The sequence below is a fragment of the Rutilus rutilus genome (genome assembly GCF_951802725.1).
Source record: "Rutilus rutilus genome assembly, chromosome: 13".
Classification (NCBI taxonomy): Eukaryota; Metazoa; Chordata; class Actinopteri; order Cypriniformes; family Leuciscidae; genus Rutilus; species Rutilus rutilus.
Window position 1 is genome coordinate 18,996,177 of NC_140218.1, and position 18,436 is coordinate 19,014,612.

Sequence of the window (18,436 nt, forward strand, 5' to 3'; positions counted from 1 at the left end):
AATTACCAAAGAAGAGACAATTACTAACTTGAAATGATTATTTATACTCAGCTAGCTTCAACAGTCAAAAAAGGTCATCTTTACATTTTACACAAGACTTTGATGACAAAATGATAACTGATTTTACAGAGCCCTATGGTGAGCCCTCTGGTCTCCCTTCAGTCAGATCTTGAACAACAAGACACTAGTAGAAGAGTGGAAAGAGTGCAGAGAGGAAAAGAGTGACAGAACACCTGGGTGGAGTAATTGCCTTTTCATTCTATCAGATCCAAATGCTACAAGAACATTAATGTGCATTTAAATCCAGACATCTCAGTCGCTCAGCAATCCTCTAATCGCAGGCCAATGAGGAAGAGGTGACTAAATGACCGTAACAAATCCCTCTCCATCTGTGAAAAACAGGAACGGTCACTTTTTCCATGATGTTTTGAACCAATTTTGCTCATTAGTGAGTTTTTAAATTTCTTTTACAATGAATTACACAAATATTCTCTTGCCCGAGACAAAATTATCATTGCTTTTGCCTAACTTTAGCTATGTACACACAAAATAATGCCAAACCCACTAATCTAAACAGAAAATGTATGCATGCAGATTTATGGCAGAAAAAGTTCATTGAAAATGCCTGAAACAGTAGTTTTGAAAATGACATGGTTGGGGGGTTGGGGGGGATCAAGTGCTTGTATCAGGTAAAAGTTATGGTATAACAATAGACTAGTTGAGTTTTGTGTGTTTTTTATATATGTATATATTAATTATGAATTATGTGTGACTGTGCTTCTTTTAAAGAAACACATACTGGGCGATTAGGCCACAGTTAAACGACACAACAGCTTGAGACAGACTAGAAGAGGGATCCAAATTCCCAAAGGATTTATGAAGCTTTTAGTCGTGAATGAACATCCACCTGACCCAAGATTTAAAGGAATGATTCCTTCATTTTGGGAGATAGAAAAAAGAACATTGCATTGATACAAACACAAGGCGAATGGTGGAAATGGAAGAGCCAAACTGGAAAACACACACACACACACACACACACACACACCAAGCACAACTGAATAATGTCGACTGTAAGTAGAATGTAAAGAAATCTGTTGCAAAATGCTAATAATATTGTACACGTGTCACATCTCTGAAAAATCAAAGAAAAAATAAACTGAAATGAAATGAATGTGTGAGATTTAAACCCTGTGAAACTGGAAAGCATGCAGAAGTCCACTTCTAGCGTAGTTCACTCTTAGTAGACTAGAAACGACAGAGGTGCCCCTGAGCGGCGTTAGCCACCTGATCTCGCTCCCTATACCTGGAGGTACAGAGCGCAGTCCTCAGCAGGAAGTCCTCATCTTACCCTCATTCTTAGTCCTTGGGAAGGGGTTATAGTGTCTCGATTGCCTTTGGAAGTGTGTGTGTGATTCTCCCCATGGCAAACTTTGTTGGTATGTTGGAGGTGTGTGAAGATGAGGTGTGTGAAATGATCGAACGTATATGATGCTTCAGGGATTCAAAGTTTCCTGGCAGTGTTTATAAGGCTTGTGTTTTGAGCTCAATCGGTTCTCCTCTGGTCTCCTGCTGGGCTTCGGCCTCGGGAGGCCGGTCGCCCTTGAGCGTGGCCAGTCGCTCGGACAGACCGCGCATGCGTGGAAAGAGCATGAAGTCGTACAGCAGGGCACCCATAGCACCGCCGATCATAGGGCCCACCCAGTAGACCTACCAGAACAGACAGAAAACTGTAACGTTTATGATTCAATACGCAACATGTTTCTTCATCTGAATATGATGGAAATGTGCCTCACCCAATGGTTAATAAAGTTCCTAAACAGCACAGCAGGGGCAAAAGACCTGGCAGGGTTCATTCCAGCTCCGGTGTAATACATCTGCAATGAGATTCATGTCAAGTCAAGTCAAGTCTTTGTGGTACACTTGAGAAACAAGGGCATACGATAGTATGTAAATACACGAGCAAAATTGTAATTTTTAGGTGAACGATCCCAGCTAATTACTTAATGACTAGTCTTTGTTTCGTGTGCTAAGCAAGTAAATCTCACCTGAAGGGTTTTATGCATTTACTCTTTGTTAACATTTTAGTGCTGTTTTGCATTGGAAAATATGGGCCATGAGGCAAAAACCAATGCACAAGAATCTGTCCTGTGGATGGCCTCTTACCCCCAGCAGGTGACCCAAAAGCACTGAGAAACCAATGGACAGGGCAGCAGACCCCAGTCGCCCGTTTCGCCTCTCGTCCGTCACAGCGAAGACACAGACTACGAGTTGCAGAGTCAGGAATATCTCTATGGTGGTGGCCATTCCCACACTGATGCCTGGCTGAAGCTGAAAGCATATATACGCATACGTTGTAGGAAAAACTGCCAAAAAATGATCCAAAATACATTTATTTTCCACTATTATTTTCATGTGAAATGATCTGTGGTTTAAACCATTGATCAATCAGTTTGTATCACTTTATTTTAACTAACGAACTCACGGATTCAGATGCACCCTCTTACCGTGTTCAGGGCCAGATTGCCTCTCATATTGCTTGGCGTGACCCCGTACAGCACAGCGGCTCCAGCCAGCGCGCCCAAGCACTGAGCACAGATGTAGAAGAAAGCACGAAACAGGGACATCTGGGAGCCAATCAGGTAAGCGAACGTGACGGCTGGGTTGATGTGGCCACCGCTGATGTGGCCGATGGACTGGATGAGTGTGGCAGCTGCCAGCCCGAAGCAGAAGGCAACTTGGAGCACGTTGTGTGGCCCGCTGGTCCAACGCAGAGCTGCTCCCAGCCCGAAGAACACAAAGAACATGGTGCCGTAGAACTCGGCAAACACAGCCCGCCAAAAAGACATGGACCGGAACTCCCACATGGCTGCTATAACTCAGAGGCGATGCCAAAAAATATGGAGGGACTTGAGAGTGAGAAGGAGAAGAACCTCCAAGAGCTTCCTCTCAGATCTGGATGTGTTCCCTTTGAACACAAAGGCGTATAAACTATGGAAAACCGAGCATAAATGCCTCTAACCTACAAAGAAGTTCGCGTGAAAAGCAGCCCTGCTTCACAAGACTGAAATCATTTGCTCCGTTAATTTCTATCTTGTGGTTTTTGTCATAAAACCTTAAGTGTGAAACTGGCAGGTGATCTCTGCATCTACGTGAAAGTTCGAGATGATATTTAATAAAAGGACACGGATAGACAAATGATGAGCATGTCCTGCAGACATTCAACCTCTCTGATGGGAAAGTGAGAGGCCACAGGGGTATTTATAACGACCGTGACCCTCAGTGACACTATAATCCTTTGGCTGAATTGTGGGAGGGGGCTGCAGAAAAAACAACAAATCAAATCAAAAAGTTCTTAACCCTTTTCTGTCCTGTGCCACCCTTTAGCTCATGATCATCACCGTAAAGCGTACAATATTTTCGCCATTGAGGAACGGTGAAATGTTAAATGAATCTTGGTTGGAAATGTAACTTTCAACTTAGTTTTCAACTAAAAATAATGAATTTTCATTAATGAAAATGTTCAGAAATATAAATGTTTTAACAGCAGGCACAAGGGAAATGATGTATTTATAAGATGTGGGAACATGATGACATTTAAAAGAACAGCTGCTGAGAATCACTGTCACATCCCATCCCAGCCCACAACAGAGAACAGTGTTTAGAAACTGCCTCTTCTCTGGCCCCGGCTACAACACTAGGGCCCCAAAAAGGGTCTAGAGCCCTTCACAGTGTGGATTAAGTGCTGACACAAAGAAACAAACCCTCTCATACAACAGAAGGAAGCCTCACATGGATGTAACCTATCATAACTAACACTCCACATGGTAGAGGCACTGGACAAGAAAAGTCTATGGGTTTTTTATAACACAATTAAATATCACATATGAGGCTGTATATGCACAATGCATAAATGTAAATATAATATTTGCCAGATGCTTTTATTCAAAGTGATACACATTGCATTTAAAATACAGACTTCAATGTTAAGCTTTGGATAAATGCATCTGAGTACACATTGTGCCGCTGTATCGTTTCAAACACTTTGCTTGTGGTATTTAATAGTTGTGTCATCATCAACGCACAGCATACCACACAAATCGCATGCTTGTGAAACCATTTTTACTGGAACCGCATGAAATAGTGACTTTTCCACAGCACACAATGAGGGCTTTGCCGTAGCACCTCCATTCCCTGGTCAGGGCAGAGCCAGTTGGTTCTGTGCAGAACTGATTAGGCAGAGTTTTACATTGTGTGTGCTGGCGGGACTGCTGGCCTGAGGCCCATTAAAGCTCTGGAAAATCCATGTTTGGTGGCAGGAGGTGATAGCAGGGCGAGGGCAACACTGAGCCTCTTCTCTGGGCAATCACGGTTAGCTAGTCTAGTGAAAGGATACTGCTTCGCTTGTGCTTTTGCTCTTTCATTTGGGATGAACCAAAAATGCTGGCCGCAACAGTTTCTGTTGCCTTTGATTAAATTTTTTGTGTGTGTGTGTGCGTGTGGTCGGGCCATTGTCTCAAATGATAGGTGCTTTATTTGCAAATGTTACTAGAGCAAGAAGTGTGATAACTGGTCTAAAAGCCAAAGTGTAAACTGTTTCTATACCAATTTTAGAAAACATTGAATATCAGATTGCAAGTTCTTTCAGTTATAATCTTTTCTGTCATACTGTAGGCAATAACAATGTGGTCCTTTAAGGCGAAGCACTTCCTTAACCAAAGATGGGTATTAGCTAAGCAATCAAGGTATCATATATCTGACCCCCTCTATATCCAATTTCATGTTTGGTGATATAACCAACCAGGCCAGTTGCAATTTCTGTGGAAGCAGGTGATCCGGTTGGGTTGCAAGTAGCAGCAGCTCTGCAAGGCCGGCTCAGAGTAACCGACTTTGTGTACATCTATTGTGGGCAGGATTACTCCACGCCATTGCCTGCTCATGTGTCCGTAAGCCGCCTTTTGTCGCACAGGAGAGACAGCTTAAAACCGCTTGCGTGAGGACTTTTCTATTACCTCTTGTGCAGACTGCTGACACCAACACAACCCTCCACAACCTCCCATACCACCACTGTCTTAAACAAAACGCTAGCTCAGGGAACTCAACCCCCTAAAATATTCCAGACCTTACAGATCAACTGTTGATCTGAACATACAGTCCCTCCAGATACCATTCATCCATCATTACATCTCCATCTGCTGTATTTAGGGCAGTTATTAAGAAGAACCTGGTTTCATTTTGAATGCAAAATAAACATCTCTGAAAGTCAGTTAAAACAGTATATGCTCATTAATAAAAAAAAAAAGGATTTTCCTACCATACGAATATTTAAACATTTTTAAATTAAGAATATCAAAAATATCTATCAGTGAGGAAAGAAAAATAATCTTGTTTTCCATTTGAATTAAGTTTATATTTCTGATCCCAATGGCAGATATTCTTTTCTTATTTTAAGCAAACGTTAACTTCATTTTGTTTTCAGAAAGCAAGACTTAATATCCTAAGTAATTTTGCTTATCAAGTAGCCTAAATCTTGATTTAAAACATCCTTTCACTGTTAAAGTCATCTTTTGTAATTATATTACAAAATATTATTATAATATAGTAATATATATATTAGTAATAGTAATATTTATATGACATATTATTATAATTTCTATGAAGCTTCTTTAGGAAGAAGCCCAGAACCTCAGGGCTGAAGATAAGTGCTCAATGGAACCCTTACCTTCTTACATTAATGGTCCAACTAGAACCCAGACCTCAAACCATTAGTATGATCAGGAAATTGTTGCCTGGAATCACTGGATCCTTCCACCTAACGTGATAGAACAAGAATTTGGTGAATAAAAAGTATTTTCTTCAATTCTGGGTTGAATACTGAATAACTGATAACATAAAGACGTTGTGGAATGGTGAACGTTTTCAATGTGTGAGCAAAACTTTAAAGAACTCTATATTACACCGAGTTCTGTTTTCACTCAGACTTTTAGCTTTAAAAACAGATGCAGTCCCGTCGAATGTAGTATCACTTCTCAAAAACGCAAAGTGCAGTTTCATTCTTGCAGGCCCGTTCAGCAGAAATGGAACTATAGCGACATCGTGTGGGAGCAGCACAGTAGCTCTCTTTTCATAAGCGAGGACAAAATGTTCCGGAACCTCAGAAGAAGCCTGTTTTTTAGGAATGCACAAACAAATGCGGTCCTGTCATCGATTTGACGAATCCATATTAAACTATTCGTTTTACCAGTGTTCACGATAAATCTCATATTTAGAATTGAGGGTTAATTGTGAATAAATCTGCTGCCAAAACCAGACAATATTAGCTGCTACTATAATTTAATAAACACAAATATCGGATGATATATCGCGCACTGCTGAAAATGATCCAAACTGATGTACAAACATAGGACAAAAGTGTTGTTTAGAGACAGTTTATTAGAAATATGTAGACAAAAACCTCACTGCTTTTAACAAACTGAAATTTATAAACCTGAAATGACAGGTCACAACATCTTTTTCATGATTTTATCTTTTACTCACACCTGCATTGATATTAAGAGTGCAAACACAAATTGGTCATCTATTGATAATGTTTTTTTTTATCTGTTGATAAGTTACCCTTTTGTTCTGTACAGCGGTGAGCATATTTTTAATGACTTGTCTTTACATATATGGAAGAAAACAGTGCACGATTGCCTGCTACACGTCTATGTGTGATACAAAACAACAAATACTAACTGCCATCCTGAAATTATTTTGTCAAGCAGTGTGTACAGACATGACTATGCACTTTGAACATGTTGGATTGACACATAAACCTATCTGAGGGGTCAAAACTGCAGCTAAAACACTTAAAATGGGGGTTTGCAATAAATCAGTGCAAGGGTTTTGAATATGCCATTCTGATTTCAAATACAGCACTAGTGAAAACCAAATGTCTTGGCTGGCAATGCAGAAGCATGCACCTTAAGACAATGCTTCCTTCGAGGAAATCGGAGCTTAAACACACACAAAAAAAAAAAAAAAAAAAAAAGAATTAAATAAAATGTACAGTTTGAATGAGAGGGAGAAGGCAGAATATGTTGAAAAAGTCATTCATGTCCTTTTTCCAGTACTACAAATTACAATGTCTACATTACATGATGCAATAACCTCACTGACACTGAGGAAAAGCCCAAGACTTAGAAGCCATTGAGTAAACTGACCATAACTGGTGTCCACAATACATCATTGAGAGCTCGTAATTGTCCATGCAGAACAGTAAAGTAAAGTGTGTGTGTATTGTCGAGGGGCTTACGTTGCCATCAACACAACAGTAAAAATTCATCCCTTGTGACTTTCTGCAGAAAGAGAAAAACAGTTCCGAAAACTATGCAGTTTTTAAACGGCTACCAACTCAAACTTAGTCTCTCTCTTAATTTAAGTGTTAAATTAAAATTCTTGCTTTCTTCTGCATGACGGTTTCCTGTTGCTTCACTCGAGGTCAGGCATTTCTGAAACGTTTGAAAATAAAATTCAAAAAGTTAATACATTTCATTTTTATATTTTAAGAATTAACGTATAAAGTTGTAGCAGCAAACATATATAGATTTTCTAAATGCAAACAAACAAAAGTCACAGAGGACAGACAGATAATTTAAGAAAACTTACTTTCGTCATCACTATCCACAGACTCTTCCTGGAATTTGAAATAAAAATCAGGTCAAACACAGAGAACATTTCAGCAATGCCGCAATTATAAAAACATTTTTATTATTAGGTTATTATTAACTAACTAACTTACAATAAACCAATCATTTAAAAATTATATTAAGTCTTCAATAATTCTCTCACATCATCAGCACCATCCACATCTGGTAGGTCATCTTCCCCTCCCATGTTGTTCATCATCTTTAAAATCAAACAAATCAAATGCAAATGAGTATGATTTATTTTCCCCAATTATTATTTCCCCAGAAATTTTTGATTATTAATAGCAGTATATATGTAGACATGAACCTCTGAAAAGCGATCGAAACTGGACAATTCTTCATCCGAGTCATCCTCCCAGTCTTTCCAGTTATTGAAGTCAACACTGAGCCAATTGAGCTGCACAAAGAACAAAGAGAAACATCAATTAACACAAGTGACCTTATTGCTAAACGGAGTTACATTTTAATAGTTTAAACGGACCAAACACTGACCTTCGCCTTCTCTTTTGTTAACCTTGGCCAAGACTTGCCAGATTCTGCTTTTCTTAGACAGCAAAACACAGACCTGTCTGTGCGTTTGTGTTTAGAGTCCTGCAAAAGAATAATAGAGTTCTGTGTACCTCTTCAACCAGTGAGAACACCATGAGCCATGCAGATTGAGCTCTTACAACCTGAATTAGACCAGAAACCATCAGGTGGAGTAGCGTTGTCAAACGTACCGCTACTACTGGTACCGGTCGGTACACACACACACACACACACACAAAAAAAAACCTTGACAGTACCAGCATTTCTGAAGTATTGTTAGTACCGAGTACCAGGTATTTTTGGTACCCGCTGATGGACACTGCTTTCAAACGCTGTCTTTTGTGTTTGTTTGAGCGCAAAGGTTTCTATTTACAGTTTTTTGTTTTTTACAAGCATTGAGCATTATAGCCAATCGCAATCATATCTGTTGAGTGCATGGACACAATGGCCTGTCAGAGTTGCTAGTCAGTAAATTAGTCAGCATCAGCTTAACACCGCTAAAAAAGCACAAGGTTTTTTTTTGTTGTTCAATGTGAGCCGTGTGCTCACGAATCCTTTCACATGAAGTAAATAAGAGATTCACTGAACAACTAAGACAGCTTTTTTTATTATTCACAAGAGTGCAGAATTCAGTGAGCTTGCACTTTACAAGTTTAGTTTTTCATGCTGCCAAGTACACTGCAAAATTTTTGGATCAACAACCGAATTTATATGAGGAATTGAATCAGAAACTGTGATGACTGACAGTGATAAACAATGGACAAGACAAAATAGAACAACACTTCTTAAAGTACTTAATTCAACAGTTTATGCTCTGGTACCAAAATTGGTATCGAGAACAGCTAGATTTTGCTGGTATTGGTACTACTGAACTATTGAAATGTTGGTACTGTGACAACCCCTGAGGTGGAGTACTTACATTTGGGTCAATGGACTCAAATAGTTCTACTTCATTATGGTGTTTCATGTTATCTGTTCCTCCAACACAACTAAAACAAAAAATATAGCATATTACAATTTAGAATTAACTAGTTTAAAACACTAAAGAGGCAAGCATTCAAATTTGCAATGCAAATACTAAAACATTTTAACTGAGTATCATTATATTGCATCAAAAACATTAGATCATAATTATATTTTGGAATAGCAATTTGAAAACGGATGTACCTGAAATCAAGCTTTGTTTTGTTAAATTTAACTTGGACATCTTTGCTGTCTTCTATACAGAATTCAATGAAGACGGCCTCTCGTCTGTCATACCACTTGGCAGTTGCTGGCTGCCTGTAAAACAAATGGAATTAAAACCAATATATTTGAAAGAGCATGCAGAATTTAAGGTTGTACAACACTTCAATACGACATCGAAATAAAGCGATGTTGTTTAGTTCTAATGGGGAACATGGTGAACTAAGCAACCAGCTAAGTGCATTTATTAAAAGGCAAACTCCAGAACTCCACACTAAAAGCGCAGCTCTAAATTAAGATGTGCGAGCAGGAGGCCCTGGCGGGGGGTGGAGCAACAATGATGTTACCGTGGAAACCAGTTTGTATTGACTGGCAGGTTCACGCATGGCCTCTGAACAATTTACCTTGGGCTACACTACAGTAAAAACAATGAAAGAACCAAGCCCCTGAAAAAATATTTGTTTCTAATATTTTGTACAGTGTTTTAACTGCATTAACTATAGCTTAAGATATATATGCCATGCAACTAAGTGTAATTTGACACATTGAGAGTTAAGAGTTAAATGGTGGTTAATTGAATCATACCAATGAACAAGATGCTGCAATGTTTAGAGCTGGTGTTGAAGACATGTACACATTCTGGTCATGATTATTGCCTGTTGCAAACTTAGTCCAACCTGAATTTGCTGGTCTTACATAGTTTAAGATGGTCTCTGTGTCTTGTCAAAGTGGTGCTCAGCTGGTTTAGCTTGGAAGCTGGCTTATAACCCACATGATCAGATGAAGTGACCCAAACCCTTTTAAAACCATCCAACAAACCAGCCTGGGAGACCAAACTAAGACCTTTCAGCAGAGCACCAGCTTGGAAGACTAGCTGATTTAAGACCGTCTTAAACAGTTAAGACCAGCAAACCTTTTTTTCTAGCTGGGAACACCCTGCAGACCTTGATCTGCGTAAGGCTTAATCTAGGGCGTGGAAATTGCTAGAACATTCTACAGTCATGCAGATGAATTATTACATTAAGAAGAATCAAGCAATGGCAAAATGAGCAGTAGCAATTCTCATGTTAGCTGTACAATAACTTCAGGCCCTGATAATCTAGCTGCAAACCAGCTAGCTAAGCTCTTCTGTGCAAGCAATGTGCGCTGTTTCCACCACCTTTTCTATGCTATTTAAAACGTCTTTCCGAGAATAACTAGTATTCTCTTAAATGTCCATATTTGACAACTGCCGCATGTGAGAAAATATGATGTTTAACGTCACCTGATAGAGGTTATGAACACATTTGCTAACTAGCTAATAAGTTAGTGCATCCTTATCACCGCCAGTCAAACTCACATGTCGATATCTTCTTTCAGTTTACACAAAAATCTGCGTTGCCACTTTCGTCCTCTCGCCTGTGGTAGTGTTTTGAATTTATGCTGTCAGTTCAAAGCGCATGCATAAAGACGGAAACTAGCTGTTTATGCGCCGCTCCGTCACCCTGCACAGGAATCGCGCGTGTCCGTCTACTCACTGGCGCGTAGTGACGTCACCTCAACGTTTCTAGCGACTTCTGCTGCGCGCTCCGCGCCATGCGCGCACCTGAGCAAATGCGTCTCCATAGTAACGCAGACCTCGCTCCGCCTCGACTGTACAAGATGTCACTATGATCCTGGACCATACTACAAACATACATACATACAAATAATAAGGATAAATAATGTGATATATTGCCAAATATTTGTTCTTGTATTATCTTTTCTTTTCCTTTATCTAGAGTCAGAATTAGACTTTATAATATAAAATCTAAATCTATCTATCTACATTTACATTTATGCATTTGGCAGACGCTTTTATCCAAAGCGACTTAACAGTTACATTGCATTTCAAGCTACACATTTACATTCTTATCAGTTCTATCTCTGTTTGTTATTTTACGTTTTACTTAAGTGTTTACTTTTTTATTATTTTATATTATATTAAAGTACGTTATTGGCATGATGTTTTGCGTTGCATAAAATATTGGCAAAGCTTCAATACACAAAAAGTGTCGGCAAACAGACAAACAAACAAATAAATAACAATGGCAGTGATGTTAATAAATTAATCATTGCAAATGATTAATAATTAAAAATATCTATCCCGTGAATATATATACAGAAGGAGTTAATCAGAAAAAGCACAAAGGTCAAACAATACATTTACAAGACGATTGATGATGTGGTCTTTAAAGAGCGCCACACAGTGGTCACATCCTGTAATCGCTAATCCGGCTCAACCAACGACCACGAGAGTGACGAACTTCCTGCCTAGATTACCGTGTATTCAGGGCATTTTCACTGTAATTACTGAAAGCGAACTATGTGATAACGAAATATGACATAGAGACGCCGAGTTAGAGTCGCGAAGGAGCCAAAGGCAAAACACTTTCGTCGTGACAGTCAACGATGTTCTTTGTATGCATGTTGTCTTCTTTTGGCCAAGGACGGGGAATTGGGAAACCACAAAGAGACTGAGCTGGTCTGTTGATCAAGCGAAGTGTCATCTGAACTTGAATAGGATATCCCAAGCATAAATTCGCAAGAATTATCATAGTTTTTCTTACGGCACGTTCAATGCAGCGGTCGTCTGTTGACTTCCTCATCGAGTGGAAGCAGGCATTCTCTAGTTGCGGTAGGTTCCCTTTATATTCATCTCTTCTTCCGGCAAAGTCTCTACAGAAGGTGAATTAATTTATTACATGAGCACAATAGGCTTTGTCACTATGTTTTTTTTATTTTATTTTTTAATTTAGCAAATGCTTAGGTTAAAGCAACTGCCATCATCATTTTCTTCGTGTGTCAGGTTACTGGACAATCCGCTAAATATAAACAATGTCTTGATCTACTAATTTGTGTATTTATTTTCTCTAAAACAGGGAAATAGGCCTGTTACTGCAAGTAACGAGAATTTATGGGATCACAAGGTAATTTAGTTTCAATAATGGAATCACTGCAAGCATCAAGTGACATTCATGAGCAGGTAGTGCAACACAGAACGATCCTTTGTTTATACAGTGAACACATTTCAGAGCAGCTGATGTGGTTCTGCACAGCTGCCTGTTGGTGTTGAACGAGCTGATAATACTTAGCACAGCCTATTCATGCAAGAAACTTCATTGTCTAGAATATTCCACCCTTCTGCTGCACAGCCACAAATAAATTGGATTGTGAAAGGGTAAATTATATTATAATGATTAAACCTTCTAATATAATCCTTTTTATAAGAGATACAGGGAGCTTGTGAGATCTGACTGAGAAGAATCTGCATGCTAGCCTGCAGCTCTTGTCAGGTGTGAAGTATTGTGAATTTATGCAGGGTTGACTCATTACACGTGTATTATTCATCATATGCTTCTCCTGACAAGGAAAGAGCGAACCGGTAACAAGCACAAGCAAGCTAATATTTAACTTCAAGAATTGTAAAAAGGGTGAAAGGTTGAACATTACTGTAATTGGTAAGTTAACATGACATCAGTCAGTTACAGCAGTATTTCATCTAAAACTGGTTTAATTAGCATTTAAATTGTATTTTTTGTACAATTGTTATGCCATTCTTAAGACCTCTTATAATTAATATGAAAGACTACATCAAATAATTTAAAAAGAAATGTGTTTCTTTTGTTTTTTATAAAAAGCTAAAAGGCTTTTTAAAATGGTAAAAATAATAATAATGACCAGACACCTAAAATGTACAAAAAGGAAAAGAAACATGTATGTATGCGTATATAATATATAACATTTATTTATTCAATTTAAAATATATATTTTGTACTTTTTAACTATATATAGTTGATTTATTTTATTTACCAATAATATTGGGGGGAAAATGTGAAGTACCTAATAGTACAGCATAGTGTAAATGTAGCAACACAATAAAGCACTAAATAATTGCAAAATTTGTTAATGTTGGCCATTTGAACTACTCTTGCAAACTGATCTCTTTTCCTCCCAGTTTCATCTGATGAGATGAGCGTGCGCGCGGGGCAGGGCAGTGACGAGGTGCTGGTGTCGCAGGCGGTGTGGGATTACCTTGCAGCCGCTGGACGGCCCTGGTTGGTCGACTTCGAGGACAAGCAGGGACTAAGCGCTGACATCATCCGACGCGGGGAGCGTGGCGGCTGCTGTGCCGTGCGGCTCTCCCCGGTGGAGGGAAGCAGCAGGGCCAGAACTGGGATGATGGATGGGCCGGTTTCTCCTGTTACACGGAAAGCTTTCATTGACTTATGCCGCTGTGCCCGGAAGGAGATGACCAAACAGGAGGCAGCTCCTAAGAGGAAACGCTCTCTGTTACCGTGTGTGACGGCGGTGGAGCCCGACGGGGAAGGGAGCTTGTTGTCTCCGCCTCCCCCTCAACCACGCCGCTCGCAAAGGCAACAGCAGAAATACAGGAAAAACGCAGACATGGAGACCTGTGTGGTTTTACCCATGCAACATGAGGCAGTGGCAAGGACCGGGGCTGAATTAGCCGTCGGTCATGAAGAAGAGAGCACCGTTTGCTCTATCTGCATGGGCGAAATTGTGGAAAAGACAACTTTGGACAAATGTGGCCACGCGTTCTGTCGGTCCTGCTTAGAACAGGCGTTTCAAGTAAAGAAGGCATGTCCTGTGTGCAGGCTGGTGTATGGTCAACTTATCGGGAACCAGCCGGCCAATGGGAGCATGATGGTTGAAAGAGACCAAGACCTGGAGCTGCCTGGCCATGAAGGCTATGGCTGCATATGCATTATTTACAGTTTCCCTCCCGGTTTGCAAGCGGTAAGTACTGCTTACAGGCGGATTACAACAGCCGAGTGTTTTGCATTCAGATCACCACAGACCAGATTTCATTATATAGCACATAAAAATTCCACACAAAAACTGTAATCAAACACTATTATGTTTTAAAATTCTTTCAGCAAGAGCACCCAAACCCTGGGGTGAGGTACCCAGGCACAGACCGGGTGGCATACCTGCCAGACAGCCCTGAGGGAAACCGTGTCCTCTGCATGCTGCGGCGGGCATTTGAGCAGCGCCTGATCTTTACCATAGGCACCTCGATGACCACTGGCATGCATAACGTTATTACCTGGAATGATATCCACCACAAGACCTCCATATGGGGCGGACCACGATGGTATGCAATTTCATAGTTGTTTGCTAAATTATATCTGGGAAAATCAGTTATACCACAGGCATCTCTTCACTGGAATTGCCTTTTTCATTTTTTATTTTTGTATTTTTATTTAAAGCTGTTGGTTTGGATAAAAGCCAACCCAAAAGATATATTCAAAAATCCAAATTATAAATGATGCACTAAATTGTTAAATTTTTTTGCAGTAGATTTATGAGGTTCTAGTGATTCTGATGTACTAAACCTTTATGATCAGAGCGACTTGGTTAAAAATGCCTGAAATCATGATCAGCTTTCATAGAAAAAAATAGAGGAAATGTTTTTGTGCCACGTTTCATGTTGCCATATGTTTGTTTGATTAATTTTAATCAGCCAAACAGAAGCTTGAGCAGACATTTCCATCCTATAGCACCTATATATCGTGATAGTTCTAATATGAAATACATTTACAAGGTGTTGTTTTTGTTTTTCTGGCCAAGGACAGAGATGTTACTACATAGTGTAAATATTGTATACACAATATAACATTTTGCAGCGTGTTGCATTTTAAACCTGGTCTATAATGACGCACATAATACCACATTCATTTAACAATTTATTTACAAAGCCATTAAAATAATATTAATGAAGGATGTGCAGAGATACACTACTGCTCAAAAATTTGGTTTTTTTTTAAAGGCTACATTTATTTGATCAAATGTACTGTTAAAACGTGCAATATTATTACCATTTCAAATAACTGTTTTGTATTTAAATATTTCAAAATGTTATTTATTCCTGTGAAGCCAAATCATTACTCCAGTCTTCAGTGTCACATGATCAAAATGACAGCATTTATTTGAAATATAAATATTTACTAACATTATAAATGTCTGCGCTGTCAATTGTCTTTCAATTGAGTGTATTCATTGCTGTACTAAATACTTAAAAATAAAAAAAATGAATACAAATTGTGCTGACCCCAAACGGTTGAACGGTAGTGTAAACTTGTAAATTGGCTTATAAATGAATTTAATACCTTTTAATATGGAAGGGATAGAGAAACATTTAGCTTTCTAACTTCAGTTTTAATTGAATTTAACTTAATATTGATTTATTTTTAATTTTTTTTCAGCTTTGGTTATCCAGATCCTACATACCTTGTGCGGGTGACAGAGGAACTACGCGAGAAAGGGATAACGGCTGACTGATTTGTTTCTAGCACTTGAGAAGTTTCAAAAGGATGGCGAACGTGTGCGCTTGACCAGTCTCTTCACAAACCCACTGTGTCGAAACAAGCCACAGTCATCTGCTGCAGGACACCGTTTTCACTATGTTTAATTTCAATCTTTATGTTTAGCTTTGTTCTTTAGTTTACCTGAGTGAATACAGTATTTCTGTGGTACAAACCCGGGGTGCACTTTACTGAGACAGATTGTTCAATATTCTCAGCTGAGTTTCAGATACCCACTGGATTGCTAAAGTGTGAATGTGAAGGTGTACACGTTTCTGCAGTACAACCTTCCTCTTACCTTTTTTTTTCAGGTTAGAATCACTAGGCTGCCAGCCTCCCTCTTCTAACTCTGTTTCTTCCATCTAAACTATGCTTAATAACCTTTTTAGTTTATGGTAACATCTGGGTGGAGACAAATGAGAGACTAATGGCATAGCACAGTTAAATGGGTACAGCTGGGACAATCCCATACAACTTTTTTTTTTTTTTTTTTCTAGTAATCAGCACTAAGAGGCACTTTGCAATGTAGGTAATCTTTTTATTATGAGGATTTAAAGTGGATTCTGCCTGATCTTCCAGAGTGCAGGATCTAGAGAGGTTATTTGTGGGCCTTTCTAATAATAAGGTCCTAGTAAAAGAGATGCAAGTCGATTTCACTTTGTCCTAGCTTTCATCCTTTATAACTCCCATTATTGTCTTTCATTTCAATAAGATGTGCATAAAAAGAAATATTTTTGCTTTCTGTTCATTGGATTCAGTTTTCCCCAGTTTGTATTTTTATGCCGTTTACAGATTTTTGAGTTCATCCATTTTGGATGTTAAAACTTCTGTCACGTATATATAAAATGATGTCAAAACGAAAGGGCGTGTGAACCACTTAAACCAAACTAAAAGCATAATAGCTCAAAACTTTGCTGTTACCATTGTGTTTATGCCTCAGACTGAAAAGCATAGCACTGATTTTATTGTGAAGATTCAGCAGAATCGTCCATACAAAGTTTGCTGAAGTAGAAAAAAATCCAATAACACAGCAAATGACTCTCACAAAAACATGCAGGTCACATTTAACTCTAAAATCCAAAGAAAAAAAAATATATTTATTGCATTTAGCTTATTTTAGTGCCATTACGGTTTTTGTTATACCCATTATTCTCTGTTTTTATTTTTATATAATAGCATATTGTTATATTACACAATTATCATTTTTTTGTCACAAATGAAAGATTTTACCTTTACTTTACTACCTTTAAGTTTAAATATCTGAAATGTTATACATTATGTTTATAATAACTTAACACAACACACACACACACACACACACATAATTGGCTTTATTTTCTTTCCAAATACCAAATGTAAATTTTTTTTTTCTTCTTTTGATTTTTGTGTGAGATATGACCCAGGTTCGTGAGATTCATTCATGACGCAGTTTTATCAGATTTGTTTTGTATTTCTCTCACTGAAATGTTATTGTGCCTTCTGCTAAAGGTCACAGCCTGTTATTACTAACAGTATACTATTACTCATTAGTATTGGTTAAACTGTGTTCTGATCAATATGAAGCATTAACTTTATAGCAGTCTTTCAGCTTTAAGCAAAATGCATCATACTTTAAAGTCTCAGATAGTTTTGCGCAAACCAAAACATTTACTTTGTATTAAGAAGGTTTTTGTGTTGTTGATTACGTTTTACAGTATCTTTAAACAGAAAACAGTATCAGATTTGAGTTTTTCTTTTATACCGTATTCTCGTACTCCCACCTTTATGTTATGAAGGACCAATTCAATCAGGATGAGTAGGACTTAAATGTTACTGTCATGCAAAATTCTATGCACTTCAAAATCAGATTTATAAAATAGACCTCTTCAGATGACTGATTGTTCAAATTAAATAATTTGCCTTTATAGTTGTGTTGATTTGTATTACATAATTGAATTGTATGCTACAAATAAAAATGTGCTTTACATTTTCATACTTGAATAAAGGGATTCTGTTCTGTTAGACAGTGTTCTGTTTTCTTCTTCTTCTTCCAGATTTAACTTCTCAATGCCTCATGTGTTTATCTCTGTAAATGACAAAATGGCAGTGATTCACTGTTTTGTTAATATGACCTATCTTCTCAGGATATCCTGCCAGGAATTTCAGCTGTCATGAATTATTTTCTGCTTAAGCTACCCTTGCATCACCTTCATCATGAGTAGCACATTTTGTGTCAGGCATCTAATAAATGGATCAACTGTAATTTCAACATTATCCATAAAAGCTTTAGGATATTAAAGGAATGTTAAGAATGCCTTGGTATTAGTTATAATTGCTTATAACTAAAAGGAGGGTGAATTCAAGTTGATTGGGACACTATCGACCTGAATTCGTTCGATTTGTTGTGACTGACTGAAAAGGAAGTCATAATACTACATTTGAACTACATTTAAATGTATTCATTACAGTTTCCATTGCAATGGTTTGATACTTTAGTATGTTTCACTTTATATTTTTGCTGTTTCACAATTTGTCTGTAAAGCCCCAATAACAGGTTCCTTTTGTGACAACATGCCTCACTATTGTTGTTGTTGCATATGTATCACAAAAGGTTAAAGTATGCCATAAACTATAGCTTTTTTCCTGAGCAATAACGGTGGAATTGTTCAATAACCTTTTTGTAGCCTATACTTTAAAGGCATGTTTCTG

At 38.3% G+C, this 18,436-nt stretch overlaps 3 protein-coding genes across 4 annotated transcripts; 1 reads left to right on the plus strand and 2 right to left on the minus strand.

The window, feature by feature from the left end:
- Positions 1-24: 24 nt before the first annotated feature.
- Positions 25-4,379, minus strand: mipa (major intrinsic protein of lens fiber a). The gene is made up of 4 exons (XM_084427544.1): positions 2,508-4,379; positions 2,167-2,331; positions 1,797-1,877; positions 25-1,710 (listed from the first exon to the last, which is right to left on the minus strand). Exons 1-4 carry the CDS (start codon positions 2,865-2,867, stop codon positions 1,525-1,527), a joined length of 792 nt encoding a protein of 263 aa, XP_084283670.1. The 5' UTR covers positions 2,868-4,379; the 3' UTR covers positions 25-1,524.
- A 2,033-nt stretch (positions 4,380-6,412) lies between these two features.
- On the minus strand, positions 6,413-10,933 carry ptges3a (prostaglandin E synthase 3a (cytosolic)). Its single transcript, XM_084427546.1, has 8 exons — positions 10,741-10,933; positions 9,384-9,497; positions 9,136-9,205; positions 8,181-8,279; positions 7,996-8,085; positions 7,831-7,887; positions 7,648-7,675; positions 6,413-7,490 (listed from the first exon to the last, which is right to left on the minus strand). Coding segments are annotated over exons 1-8 (480 nt in total). The 5' UTR covers positions 10,743-10,933; the 3' UTR covers positions 6,413-7,470.
- Positions 10,934-11,530: 597 nt separating this feature from the next.
- On the plus strand, positions 11,531-17,749 carry dtx3 (deltex E3 ubiquitin ligase 3). Of its 2 annotated transcripts, XM_084427539.1 has the most exons (5): positions 11,533-12,057; positions 12,302-12,349; positions 13,378-14,180; positions 14,321-14,538; positions 15,650-17,749. In XM_084427539.1, the coding sequence occupies exons 2-5, from the start codon at positions 12,337-12,339 to the stop codon at positions 15,723-15,725; spliced, it is 1,110 nt and encodes a 369-aa protein (XP_084283665.1). In that variant the 5' UTR covers positions 11,533-12,057; positions 12,302-12,336; the 3' UTR covers positions 15,726-17,749. The 2 variants fall into 2 exon arrangements, with proteins under 2 accessions (XP_084283664.1, XP_084283665.1); XM_084427538.1 differs by lacking the exon at positions 12,302-12,349 and having other exon boundaries at positions 11,531-12,057.
- The last annotated feature ends 687 nt before the right edge of the window (positions 17,750-18,436 follow it).